This window comes from Carcharhinus amblyrhynchos, chromosome 3 (assembly GCF_965287045.1).
Source record: "Carcharhinus amblyrhynchos chromosome 3, sCarAmb.v2.hapA, whole genome shotgun sequence".
Lineage (NCBI taxonomy): Eukaryota > Metazoa > Chordata > Chondrichthyes > Carcharhiniformes > Carcharhinidae > Carcharhinus > Carcharhinus amblyrhynchos.
Window position 1 is genome coordinate 115,550,044 of NC_137326.1, and position 14,104 is coordinate 115,564,147.

Consider the following 14,104-nt stretch of genomic DNA (forward strand, 5'->3'; position numbering starts at 1 on the left):
CCTCCCCACCGGAGGAACAAATCCGTCCTCTCAGAATGGATGTGCGGCCACTCCAGGAGGAAGGATTCGTTCTTCCGGTGGAGGAGGGGTCGCCCCCAGAGTGGCTGCGGACACCCCAGCCCCCCCCTCCCTCCCCCCGCTCCACCGATAGCCCATAGAGTGGCAGTGGACTCCCCTGAACCCCCCCACCATTCATCTTTCATCTGCCCCCTCCATCAGTGAGTGATCAGACCTTTCCCCCACTACCAGACAATGATCAGCCCTCTTGCACCCCCCCCTCCACCCAGAGATACAGATGACTCCCCTCCTCCCCCCTCAGAGGATGCTCTGATCTGCTTCCTCCTCCACCCCCGGAGGATGATCTGACCTGCCTCCTCCACCCCCCCAACGCCCCTCTCGCTACCGCCGCCCCCCACCCCCGAGGGTTATCTGTGTCAGAGAGCCGTTCTCTCCGCTTTCTGCTTTCTTTCTCTTTCCCGACCCGAGCACACTTTTTCAAATCTTTTTTCTAACCGCCCAAGCACAGTTCAGTGCTCCAGTCGTTCCAGCAATGCTAAGCCCCGCCCATAGTGCAGATTGGACTGGAGCCGGCTGAAAGCATATGGGCGTGCTGCAAAGCGTATTTCAAGGTTAGATCTGTACTCTGCCGAGAATCGGCACTTAGAATCAAAATGGTAAAATCAGGCCCTTTGGCTGAATATAAACTATATCACAAATTAATAAGCATTTTATCTTCAATTAATTATTTTCAGAACAGGCAGGGGATTCACATTAAGTGGTTCCAAGTTATTCAGATATTAAAATGTATTTGCAAATGTCTTTCCTCCTAAGTTATTAAAATCATGGATACTCGTTGGGTCCGATTTTACCAACAATTTGCGCCCGTTTTCAGGCGCGAAATTGCGGTAAATTCGAGCATCGGGCCTTTAACGCGATCTGCACCCAAATCTGAGCAAATCGCAACTTTACCAACACCCGATTCAGGTGCAGATCCGGTCCGGGCCCGAATTCGGCAGCCCAACGAGTCAAATGCATTAGCATGCATTTAAGTCGATTTAATGAACCGCACGCCCAACTCGACCACCAAATCCCACTTTACCTTCTTCTGGTCCGTTCCGGATCCTCGCTGTAAGCGACCTGCAAAATAAAAATCCAAAGTGGATTTCTATTCTGCAAGGGAACCTCTGAAGCTCTCTCTGCCCATGTGAAGTCAGTCTGCGGCCACTACTCTTCTTGACCATCCTTCTCAGAGTGCCCCGATATCCAGCCCACACCGCCCCAGCAGTGGCAATCCCTCCACCCTCCTCACCCTGGCAGACCCCTCTGCTAACCACCCAGCAGACCAACCCCCCTTCCCTGGAGGCAGATCCCCCCAACGGGAGGCAGATCCTCCCGGCAGAGCACCCAACCCCCTGCTGACCCCCTGGGGTCAGACCCCCTGGGAGGCAGGCCCCCTTCAGCAGACCATACCCCCAACCTGCCTCGATCGCTGGTCTCTCTCCACCATCCTTCTCGACCATCTTCAGTCCTTCAAGAGTCTGTAGCACCTTCTTGGTCACAGACTTGGAGTCACAGCTGAAGTGACCGGGCTTCACACTGTTCCGCTGGTGTCCGCTGGATGGGCTCAGATGGATCTCTGATTGGGGGGGGGGGGGGGGGGGGGGGGGGCAGTGGCGTGGTGGGGTGGGAGGGAGGATGGATGTCAACCATTCCAGGCACGTAAACCATTGAATATTTTAATTCCTATCCTTTGACAGTAAAAAGCATCTCTTTTCAAAATATTGTTACACTTTAGAAAGTTAATAAATTAATTTTCCTGCATAAACTACTGTTACATTCATTTGATCTAAAGTACTAAACTTCTGACACTGTTTAAGTATACCCTAGATGTTCCTGGGACTAGAAACTTCTTCTGCAGGACTGTTGCTTCAGGATATATGCTACAAGTACTGGGTTTGTTATATATTTATTTCACAATACGTTGATGGGGAGACGTTTCTGTGACAACAGGAATGAACAGACACTCAAAATGATATGGATGTACTTTGTTCTGTGTGGTTGAAGATTCTCAGAAATGCAACTTTTATTTTCCACTTGAGCCCTGCAAGTAGCCACAATCAGTCCAAAATAACTCAAGCAACTCACATTCATTACTGAGACAAAAGTAGACAGTTGAAATAGACGCAAGTGTAATCTTTCGATAAAAGCTTTGAGTTTAATAGCATTATTAGATTGTTAGAACAATATTTTCTCTAACAAGTGCAGCTATAATTATTGCCAACTCTTCCATGTGTCAGAGAGCCGCAGTCTCTGCTGTTCTTTCTTTCCTGCCCAGGCGCGCTGCTTCAGATATTTTTTAAAAATGTGCATGCGCAGTTCAGAGCTCCAATCATTCTGGCAGCGCTAAGCCCCACCCACTGCACGGATCGGACTGGAGCCGGCAAAAAGGGTATGAGCGCGCTGCAAAGAGGATTCCGTGCTCGGATTTGTATGATGCCTGGATCCGGCCCTTAAACGCCAAATGGTAAAATTGGGCCCTTTATTTCAACAGTGGTGTTAATAGTTCTAGGGACAAGCATGGTAGGTTGTTGCATGAGGTTAAATCTCATGGAATCCATCGTGATGTAGCTAAATAGATACCAAATTGGCTTGACAACAGAGAGTATTATAGAGGGTTGTTTTTCAAACTGGAGACCTGTGACCAGTGGTGTGCCTCAGGGATTGGTGCTGGATCCACTGTTATTTGTCATTTATATCAATGATTTGGATGAGAATATAGGAGGCACGGGTAATAAGTTTGCAGATGATACCAAGATTGATGGCATTATGAAGAAGGTTATTTCAGATTGCAAAGGAATCTTGATCAATTGGGCCAATGGGCTGACGAATGGCAGATGGAGTTTAATTTAGATAAATGTGAGGTGGTGCATTTTGGTAGATTGAACCAGGGCAGGGCTTACTCAGTTAATGGTAGGGCATAGGGGAGGTTTACGGAACAAAGAGATCTAGCGGTAACGGTTCATAGCTCCTTGAAAGTCGAGTCATAGGTGGACAGAGTGGTGAAGAAGGCATTCAGCATGCTTGGTTTCATTGGTTAGAACATTGAATAGAAGAGTTGGGATGTCTTGTTGAAGTTATAAAAGACATTGGTAAGGCCACACTTGGTATACTGTGTGCAGTTCCGGTCACCCTATTATAGAAAGGATATTATTAAACTAGAAAGAGTGCAGAAAAGATTAACGAGGATGCTACCAGGATTTGATGGTTAGAGTTATAAGGAGAGGCTGGATAGATTGGGACTTTTCTCTCGGGAGCATGGAAGGCTGAATGAGGGGTGATTTTTTTTCGAGGTCCATAAAATAATGAGGGACATAAATCAATAGTCAATATCTTTTCCCAACGGTAAGGGAGTCTAAAACTAGATGGCATAGATTTAAGGTGAAAGGGGAGAGATACAAAAGTGTCCAGAGGGGCAATTTTTTCATACTGAGGGTGGTGCGTGTCTGGAACAAGCTGCCAGAGGTGGTAGTAGAAGCAGGTACAATATTGTCTTTTAAAAAACATTTGGACAGTTACATGGGTAAAATGGGTATAGAGGGGTATGGGTTAAATGCGGCAATTGGGATTAGTTAGGATTTAAAAAAAAGGGTGGCATGGGCAAGTTGGGCCGAAGCTGTAAACCTCTATGACTCTATGTTACATTGCAGATGTTGAATTTTATCCTCCCCAACATGAGCAAAATAAGACAGCTAAGGGAGCTGAGAGATTTTCTGGTAGAAGACAGCAATTAATATAAAATTGTCAGCCACAATGCAGAATAATATAGACTTTATGAATCTTTTTACAGAATTCTTTATTTGTCAGATGCTTCTTTGTCTTTAGTTCTCTGACTGAGGTCAGGCCCTTGACAATTATTCATTGAACAAAATCAAAAGGTTGTGATGTTTTGCTGTGGGTGAGCTACAGATGCAGGCGTCAAGTCTGCTTAAAATGGAATGGGGATGGTGCCGATGCAGGCGTTAATCTGATCCACATATTAATTGTCTGGCCAACAGAGCTAAATGCACTCTCTCCCATCAGCCGCCCCCAACCCACCCGCCCCATAGTGAATGTTCATTGATTTTTCCAAGCTTTGGTTGTATCAGATTGCTATGTTTAACTGAAAATTGCTTTATATTAATATCCTTAATGTCAAAATAAAATGATCTGAAACTCTTGCTCGCTAAATATTTTTAAGACACGGGTTGATGGGTTTTTGATAGGAGAGGGGATTAAGGGTTATGGGGAGAGGGCGGGAAAGTGGAACTGAGCAGCGACAGATCAGCCATGATCTTATTGAATGGCGGGGCAGGCTCGAGGGGCTGGATGGCCTACTCCTGCTCCTATTTCTTATGTTCTTATGTTCCTATGAACTTATGATGATCGAATAGGAGCAACTCCATGGAATTTCCATTCCATGTATTGGATTGGTCATAGATTATACAACATGAGCAAATTTTTAACAACATGATTATTAAACTCATTGCTGCTTTAAAATTGTCATATATGACTCATTTTTCAGTGGCATTCAAGTTGTTTTGTATTCCAATTGTGAGAGTTCAGTGTACTGCATTTTTTCACTGTTAGAAGTTTTCTTATATCCAAAATAATCTCAGATTGAAACCTTTAGAAATGAACATGGGATAGAATTTCACCTAATACATGACTGAAATAAAAGCAAAGTGTGCTATTTCACCACACTCTTATTCCTGTTTACTTTTATGGCAACTCTGCTTAGCTTAATCTTTTCTACACAGTTATGAAGAATATGACAACTTCTAGAGCAGCAACAAGATCAACATCATTTTCTCAACAACTTAATACTATATCTTCAACAATTGAATCATCTACCATTGATTTCACTATTGTCAGTACAACACATCATCTACCTACCAGACCAACAACGATGATTACCACAGCACCGTGCCCTAATGTTACTGAAAAAGGTATTGTAGCATTTATTTTTCATACATATGATTTCTGAGCATTTTAATTATTTGTTCAATTATGATTTTAGGACAGAAGAATTTAGATATAGAAATGATCAAATATGCAATGTTCCTTTTATCCCAAAGTATAAATTGAGATTTCAGATGTTTTCCTTTTGAAAACGAACAAACAAGTCCTAGCCCTTTCCTCTTTTGTTGAGAGTGGAAAAGACTATTGCAGCCCAACAATCCAATACCAAAGCTAAAAACAAATGTCCTGGTATTTCTGTAGCACATCCCTTGGGACTAAACTAAAGCTCTTTTATCTGTCTGCGCTTAATTACTGAAACCTAAACTTTATGTTCTGACCAATCATCCAAAAATCTTGGGGTAGAAATTTGGCTAGGGTGATAGTTTGAAACAGGCAGTATCACTGAAGTCATCAGAGATGAATATCAGTGAGTATAATTGGCAGTTTGTGTCCTGCCCATGTTGCATTACCCAAGATAAACTTCTAACCCATTGGACCCAATTTTAACATTGAGTACTGCAATCCATGCCCGCCTCCACACCAGTTCCCCCTTTACCAACATCCAAAAATAACTGTGATCGGGACCGTGCCTGAAACAGGCGTGACAGCCATTTAAATGCATTTGCTTGCATTTAAATTGAATTAATGGGCTGTACATGCAATCTAACTGGCACTTCCTCCTTTACCACCGCGTTTGCCCCTCCAGATTCGGCACAAAACAGACATGCTCTACAAAAATCTGATTCCGGCACTCGAGCTAATGAATAGGTAAGTACCGAGCGTCCAACGGCTCGCTGCTTGATATCAGTGGGGGGCTGGGGAGAGGGGAAGTCCACTGCCACTCTGCCTGTGATCAGTGAGGGGGAAGGGGGGGTTTGCTGCCACTCTGCCTGAAGTCGGTGGAGAGGAAGGGGAGGGAGCCCGCAATCGGTCCAGGTGGGGGAGGGGTGGGGGAATAAGGTGGTCAGTAATGTTGTGGGGGGTGGGGCAATATCTGCGGAGGCCAAGGGGAGGCATTATCTGGCCCAGGAGTGATATGAAATGGGGTCATGTTCTGTCTTTTTTTTGCATATGTGTAGCTTAAGGTGCCGATTGGCGCTGCAGGATTTTGGACGCATTAAGCCCTGCCCACATGCCTGCAGCACGATTTGGAATTGCTGATATTTTTTCAGGCAGAGTGTGTCTGAGTACAGGTCTAAAAGCTGGATCTGAAACACTCCCAGTTTCAAGTCTGCCCAGCATTTAGAATCAAAAAGGTAAAATAGGGCCCATTGTCTTTCTGATGGCTTCAGTGTGGAATCTTATCAGTACTTTTAAATCCCTCTTTTACATAGTCTAAACTTATTAATATGGTGAAAGATGGCAGCACTTTCTGAGCAACAACCTGTATTCACAGATAGTATATATGAGGGAATTCTATGTGGCATTTTTTAATCTCACCACTACCTCATTTTTCAGTATGAAACAGCGAAGCAAAGTGCTGTTCATATGGATCTTGTCTATTTTGAAAGGGCCTTTAATTAGAACATAAGAACATAAGAAATAGGAGCAGGAGTAGGCCATCTAGCCCTTCGAGCCTGCCCTGCCATTCAATAAGATCATGGCTGATCTGTCGTGGCTCAGTTCCACATTCCCGCTCTCTCCCCATAACCCTTAATCCCCTTGCTTATCAAAAACCCATCAACCCGCATCTTAAAAATATTTAGCGAGGCAGCCTCCACCACTTCAACGGACAGAGAATTCCAGAGATTCACCACCCTTTGAGTGAAGAAGTTCCTCCTCAACTCCGTTCTAAACCACCCCCCCTTTATCTTGAGGCTATGCCCCCTAGTCCTACTGTCCTTTCTTATCAATCAATGTTCCCACCTGAAGCAGATAGGAGGCTACTTAAAATATTTGATTCAGGATTCCATAAGGTATTTAGGATCCCAGTGCAATGTTGGCCTTTCACTAGACAGAGCACATGATTTGTTCAGTGGGACTGGAATAAAAGTGCCAAGCCACTTATCCTTAAAAGCATCATTGGAAGCTGCTTGGAATGTAATTATGATTAGCCTTTTTGTTCAGTGAGTTTTGTGATCCAGACGCTGAGCACGTCTCCTGGACCCTCATCTTATCTGCTGCTAGTCTGTTTGTAGATTCCTTGCTTCCTCCATCCCAAGGTTTCTGCCAGCTGACCTCCACAGAGTAGTCAACAGATTTCCCTTCCTACGCCTACTTCCAAGTTATCTGGCATTGTTCATTTAGCATTTCTAGCTGGACATTCGGGTTGCGATTGTCATTTAATTAGAATGTGGCTCAAAATGAATCAATGCTTTCACCAACAATGAACAAATGAAGAGATCAAGAATTCACACTTTACTATTTTAGAATCATCTCCACTCATATTTCCTTTGAGTGAAGCTCCCTACTCGGACTCACAAAATTACCACCACTGTGTCTCACTCCCACAGTTCCTTTCCTCAGTCTTTTTACCTTAATTCCCTTCTTAAGAAGAAATTTATTGTGCAGCATTACACGAAGGCACTGATAAAATTAAAATCCTGAATTTCCTTGGGATGGATAAAATAACCCAAATAGGTGAATACAGGTGATGAAAGAGGCCCAATTAAACTTAAGTTTTTAAATGGTGGGAGTCTCATCTCCAGCTAAGGGTAGATAATAATTTCGTCCATATTTTGGGGATCTGGAATATGGAAAGGAGTCAGGAAGGGAGAATGGTATAAGTTGCTGGAAATCCACTTGATCTTAGCATTGCTGAACTGGGTATTGAGTGGAAATTTTTAAGTGAGATCAAAGGAACATTTGCTTTTTGTTCTGTGATAACTTGGGCATTTAATCTCTCCACTCTTTATCCCAGCCCTTCCCTTTGTCCTTCATCCCCCTCCCTCCTTTCAATGGCATATAACCCAACACATTTCTACACTCCTTCCATTCTGAAGTCATATTCTACTTGAAACATTGATTATGCTTCTCTTTCCACTGATGCTGCCAGACCTGCTGAATGTTTCCATGTCATATTTATGTCATATTTATGGCATTTATTTTATCCAAGGGAACACTGTAGATTAACTGGCTCACTCAGCCCATTTATGGTAAAATTGCATGAGGGCCAAGAAGTTAGGGTTATGCCCGTTTTCGCGGCTCTCACAATTTTACGAGACCCGGATTTCCACTGCGCTCAGCATCTCGCTGGAAATAGGTGAGAGGCTGATTAATTTATTTAAATTTATGGAAATATTAATTTCCATCTCTTTAGGGAGCCCAGTGCTCAATCATCCAGGCTCACTTGCTTTTATGGCCTCACTGGGAGAGGTTCTCACTGGCAAGGAAAGCACCTGCTCCCCATGAATGGGGAACAGTTGTGTTGACCTCGCCAGTAGAACTGGAGGCCATTAAGCCCCCTTAGGGAGGGTGAGGGAAAGGTGGGGGGGTCCTGGCATTTTGGCATTACCAGCCTGGCATCTGGGGCAGTGCACACTGGGCAATGCCAGGAGGTGGAACCTGTGGAGGCACCGTCACAGGATGGAGCCTGTGGGGGCAATCCACGAGGCAGGGCCAATGGGGGTGGACCAGTGGGAGAGGGTTGGGCCAGTGGGGGCCTGCTGCCACTCTGTCTTTGATCGGCGGAAGGGAATAGGGGCTGCGATCGGTCTGGGCAGCCGGGGCAGGGGAGGGGTGGGGGGGGCTGCATCTCGTGCTCCGAGCCATGGGCCCCTGCAATTGCAGGGCGGCATTGCTGTTTGAGGATGCCTGCAGTAGCAGGGGCCTGACAGCTCTTTCTCTGTCTGTCAGACTTCTGCTACTGTTAATGCGCGTGTGCAGCATCAGAGGTCTGCACATGTGCAACACCTATCTCTACAGGCTGTCTGGTGAGTTAAGCCCCACCCACAGCCTCTCTGGCTAGAAACTGATTAGCTCAATATTCCAGAGACAACGTGCATAAGAATGGGCACGAAAACTCGCCCAAAAAATGGATCTGGAGCTCTCCCATTTTCAGACTAGCTGGATACTTGGGAAAAAATCTCATGAAATTCCACCTAAGAGTGTGGTCTAGAATAGCTGACTAACAACATAAAATTGGATCTATGGTAAAGAGAAGTGATTTCAACTTCTCCAGATGTTTTAAATCAGTCTATCTGCTTTGCCTACATGCAGCTGGCATCCAAGATGCATTGATACTGATCCCTGTACCTACCATTTTGAGTAAATGACCTGACCCAGAAACCCCAGGAGCGGATTTTCCCATATTTTTTCAGTGTCAGGCTCTGACTGAAAACAGACTTGTAGCTCTCCAGCTGCACAGCTGAGTTTTTAGACCAGATTTTCTAGAATTCTGAAGAAGAAATCAGTGGACAATTTACACCATCAGTCTAGTGGTGCAGAGTTTGGTAAGAGCTGGTAAGGCCAGCTCCACAAAGATTGGGGTATCATCTTTAAAGGGATCCCTGATCAACACAGAAAGAAAGTCCCTCCAATAAATGCCCCCCTGCCACCCTACACATGCGGACACAGAGGAACCCCCTCCCCACACATGGGACAGTGCCAAAATGTGCCAGAGACAGTGCAGTGATTCATGCCTTTATAAACCTGTTGTAAACCTCAAGGTGTGAATATTTATTGAGGGGAGGTCATGTGGCAGGGGTCTCACTTCATATATTATAATTAATTAAAATGTATTACAATGAAGTCCTCACCCTTTGTGGGTGGGAACCTTGTCACATCACCGGCAAGATGCATGGAAAATCTGGAAATAAGATCTCGCCAGTAAGAATCTCATTTCCTGATTTTTGTGAGATTAGGCACTCACGTTACTGTACATGCTGACATTGAACGCATGCACAAAATTGCCCCTATGGTCTTTATTTTTGTTTTGCCATAGTCACCACTACAGAAGAGGACATTCAGTCTCCACTCTATCTGCTAAATCTTGTTTCTACTGAGTACATTAACTTTTTGAAGAGGCTAATAGGTTTGGCAGGTGTAAACTGCCTTCCATAAAGTCATACTGATTCTGTTCTATTTATCTAGGTGCTCACTATACACTCTTTCAGAATATTTTCATTACTGAAGATGCCAGGCTTACTGATAATTATTTTTGTAGATTTTTTATGGTTCTTCCTTTGTTTTTATTTATATTTGTATTGTTCCCTCTTCTCCAGTCCTCAGCATCTATTACTGTTTCCAAAGGCACCCTAAAATACCAGTCAGGAAATATCCAATTTAATTAGCTATGTTCATAAGTATCTTATTGTACTCTCCTTCATAGCTATCCTTTTGTCCTCTTTTCCTATCAACCTTTTATGCATTACTCAATTATTAATTTCAATTATTCTCTATGACATATTTATTTTAGATCTTGGAAATATTACAGCAGAAAATATTGGAAATCAGAGCTTTACCTTAAAATGGTTCGATTGGACCTTAGCATCGTGTGGAAGCTATATTATTGAGAAATCCCCTGAAGATGGAACATTTCATTGTACTTTCAACTTCAGCAAAAACACCTGTAATTTTGTTGATTTAAGCCCAGGTCAAACTTATACATTGAGTGTTCACTTTATCGACAACAGAACTCTAACACGTACCTTGAATGTTACTACAGGTAAAGTTATAATGTAATACATAAATTGTCAAATTTCTAATGCTTCCAGAATTAAGAGCCCTAAGGAGGTAGGAAAGAAACAGGGAAGAGATGTAGCTGCTGGAAAATCCAGAAATAAGAGTTTTACAGAAGTCACTTACAGGATGTGGACATCACTGGCTAGGCCAGCATTTATTGCACCTATTTGTCCTTCAGAAGGTGGTGATGAGATGCCTTCTTGAACTGCTGAAGTCCCTGAGGTGTAGGTATACCCAGAATGCTGTTGGGGAGGGAATTCCAAAATTTTGACCCAGCAATCATGAAGGAATCATGATATATTTCCAGGTCAGGATGTTGAACGACTTGGAACCTCCAGGTGGTAGCGTTCCTAGGTATCTGCTGCTCTTGTCCTCCTAGATGGTAGTAGTCGTGGGTTTGGAAGCTTCCATCTAAGAAACATTGGTGAGCTCCTGCAGTGCATCTTGTAGAAGGGCAACACAATGGTAAGCACTGCTGCCTCACTATGCCATAGTCCTGGGCTTGATTCCAGCCCTGGGAGTTTGTATGTTCTCCCCATGTCTGCGTGGGTGCTCTGGTTTCCTCCCAGAGTCCAAAGATGTGCAGTTTATGTGGATTGACCATGCTAAATTACCCCTTAGTGTCCAAAAAGGTGTAAGGTGATTAGTCATGTAAGTGGGTTAAAGGAGTCAGATGGTGGTGGGGGGGGGGGGTGGTTACGTGGGGGGGCCTGGGTAAGATGCTCTTTCAGAAAATCCAATGGGCCAATTGGTCTGTCTGCACTGTAGGGATTCTGCCACTGTTTGTCAGTGGTGGAGAGAGAGATTGCTGTGGAAGCAATAGCAATTAAACAGCCTGCATTGTCCTGAATAGTGTCAAGCTTCTTGAGTGTTGTTGGAGGTCCAGTCATCCGGGAAAGTGAAGAGTACTCCTTTACAGTCCTGACTTGTGTCTTGTAGATAGTGAACAGGCTTTGGGGAGTCAGGAGGTGAGTTACCAACCACAGGATTCCTAGCCTTTGACCAACTCTTGTAACCACAGTATTTATATGGCTAGTCCAGTTCAGCTTCTGGTTAATGGTAACCCCCAGGAAGTTGATAGTGACGGATTCAGTGAGGGTATCGCCATTGAATGTCAAGAGTCATTGGTTAGATCCTATCTTGCTGGAGATGGTCTTTGTCTGGCATGTGTGACCCGAATGTTACCTGCTGCTTCTCAGCCCAAATCTGGATATTGTCCAGATGGTGCTGCATTTGGACATGGATTGCTTCAGTATGAGATTGGACTGGACTTCTCCAAGGAACCCCTGCAGTGATGTCCTAGAGCTGTAATGATTTATTTTGGTGAAAAAAATTAAATCTTTTGAATGGTATCCGGATATGCCATACAGTATTGAGACATGGCTAGTGGGCCAGTTTAGGCTTCAGACATTAAGGGAGAAGATAAATTTTAGAAACTCCATGCAGAGTTTGGATAGTGGGTTTTGGAGGCTTGATCAGAGGAAATGTTATTTGGCTAAGCTGTCTAATCATGGAGGGCTTTGCAACTGAGGCAGTCGGATTTCCAACAGGGTCGTTTACAGATTGGTTGGAGGGGCAGAAGGAGGCACTTCTTCAGATCTTAGTTCGTACACCATGCTGAAAAGGCAAATCAGCCATTCTCAACTTCCTTCAGATGTTGGATTTCCCAAGGCTTGAAAAACATAGGGCCCATGAATTAAATGTAAAACATAAGTTAAATAAGGCTCTAATATATTTTAAGGGCGGACTCATCTGCAGGGAACTGATCAGTTGTCACCACCTCTCTTAGAACAAAAATAGACATGGTGGAGGCAAACTATGGTCAGATATATGATCTTGTTTATTTATTTAGGCTATTTCATACAGAACTATAATTACCATTCTGTTAGACATTCTTGTGTGAATCATTTCCCTTCATGCAGTGCCTGCGTTTGTATCGGACATCACATTCCCATCGAACAGGACCCAAAATACTTCTCTGACAGTTACCTGGGCAGCAGCAAAGGGATACGTGCTTTTGTACATTGTTCAGTTGACATCAATGTTTAATGAGAAGCAGCAGATTGAAAGTTCGCCCCAAAATTTAACTGCTCAGTTTCTTAATTTACAACCTGGTCGTACTTACACCATCACAGTGATAACTAAGACAACTGGCAACTTGGTGAATAGAGGAGTGAAAGTGCAGCACAATACAGGTATGGGGAATTACTGTAATTGATTGAAATTATAGACTGGTATGTTCTGTTGTAAGTGAATGACTATAAAGTAATGAAGATTCTGTGGACTGTGAGCTGGCTTTTAGTTTGTTTATCAAAGAGCCAACTGATAACCCCAATGGTTGCCTTTCATGCAGTAAACTATGATTTATGCTATAAATTGGCATTTGTTTCAATACCAACTATATTATCATAGCTTGTTGATAAAATTGCTTCAGAATTGTTAATGCCTGGGATTAATTTTTGTTTAAATGTCACAATTGAAGTTAGCTAGATTAATTGATATTACTTATTGAACATGATTTCAGAAAACTATTTGTGTGACGTCAAGTTGTTTTGCCTGAAACCCTCTGATGGACGTTTGGAGTTAACCCTGATTTCATACCGGCCTGGCATGTTGTAAATTCAATTCCAGATATGTTGGAAATATATAATTTAACCAGGCTTGCAAATTGGCCACTGTTCCGAGTTTCAATGTAAGAAGAATGTTGTAACTGATAAAAATCAATAAAACCATGAATAGATTACCTAAAAAGGATTAGATTTCATCTCCACTCCTTCACGGCCTGTCAAAAAATAAATTTAACGATCATATCTGGGGAATTATTAGACGGCAACATTTGCCCTGGTTTAACCTTGACACTACATTACCCTTAAAACCAGCCACGCTTTCGAAATAACAGTTTCCTATTCAAATTTTTAAAAACCTTTTTTTTCCGGTTGCTCGCCCAGTTCCCCGGCCGTTATGGCCGGATCCTCGACGGATCCCTAGAAACGCTGCAGGTGTGTGCCGCTCGCGCGGTGTGTGTGTGCGCTTGAACCCGGAGGGCACGAGCTACCTGTGGAGACGCCGCAGGTGTGTGCCGCTCGCGCGGTGTGTGTGTGTGTGTGTGTGTGTGCTTGAACCCGGGGGGCACGAGCTACCTGTGGAGACGCCGCAGGTGTGTGCCGCTCGCGCGGTGTGTGTGTGTGTGTGTGCTTGAACCCGGGGGGCACGAGCTACCTGTGGGGACGCCGCAGCTGTGTGCCGCTCGCGCAGCGCGTGCGTGCACTGTGTGCAGCCGGCTCGTGCTGCCTAAGCCGCGGAAGAATGTCCAATTCGCTCATGGGCGAGCTTTCCGCAGCCAACCAGATGCTAAAGTTACATTTCCAACTGTGGATTTTCACTCACTGGAATGAAATGTCCCCAGAGTCACAGCAGTTGCCTGTTAGTAAATGGGCCTGGTTCATTTACTGGGAAAGAAAAAAATCACTGATGTGGAGATGCC

General features: G+C 44.1%; 1 protein-coding gene across 1 annotated transcript in view; it reads left to right on the plus strand.

The window, feature by feature from the left end:
* Window positions 1-14,104, plus strand: part of LOC145341249 (uncharacterized) — a 326,614-nt gene that overhangs the window by 156,760 nt on the left and 155,750 nt on the right. Inside the window, exons 64-66 of the mRNA XM_080186176.1 lie at window positions 4,797-4,985; window positions 10,355-10,603; window positions 12,543-12,815. Of these exons, the coding sequence (XP_080042302.1) occupies window positions 4,797-4,985; window positions 10,355-10,603; window positions 12,543-12,815 (711 nt within the window). The remainder of the gene's footprint in view (window positions 1-4,796; window positions 4,986-10,354; window positions 10,604-12,542; window positions 12,816-14,104) is intronic.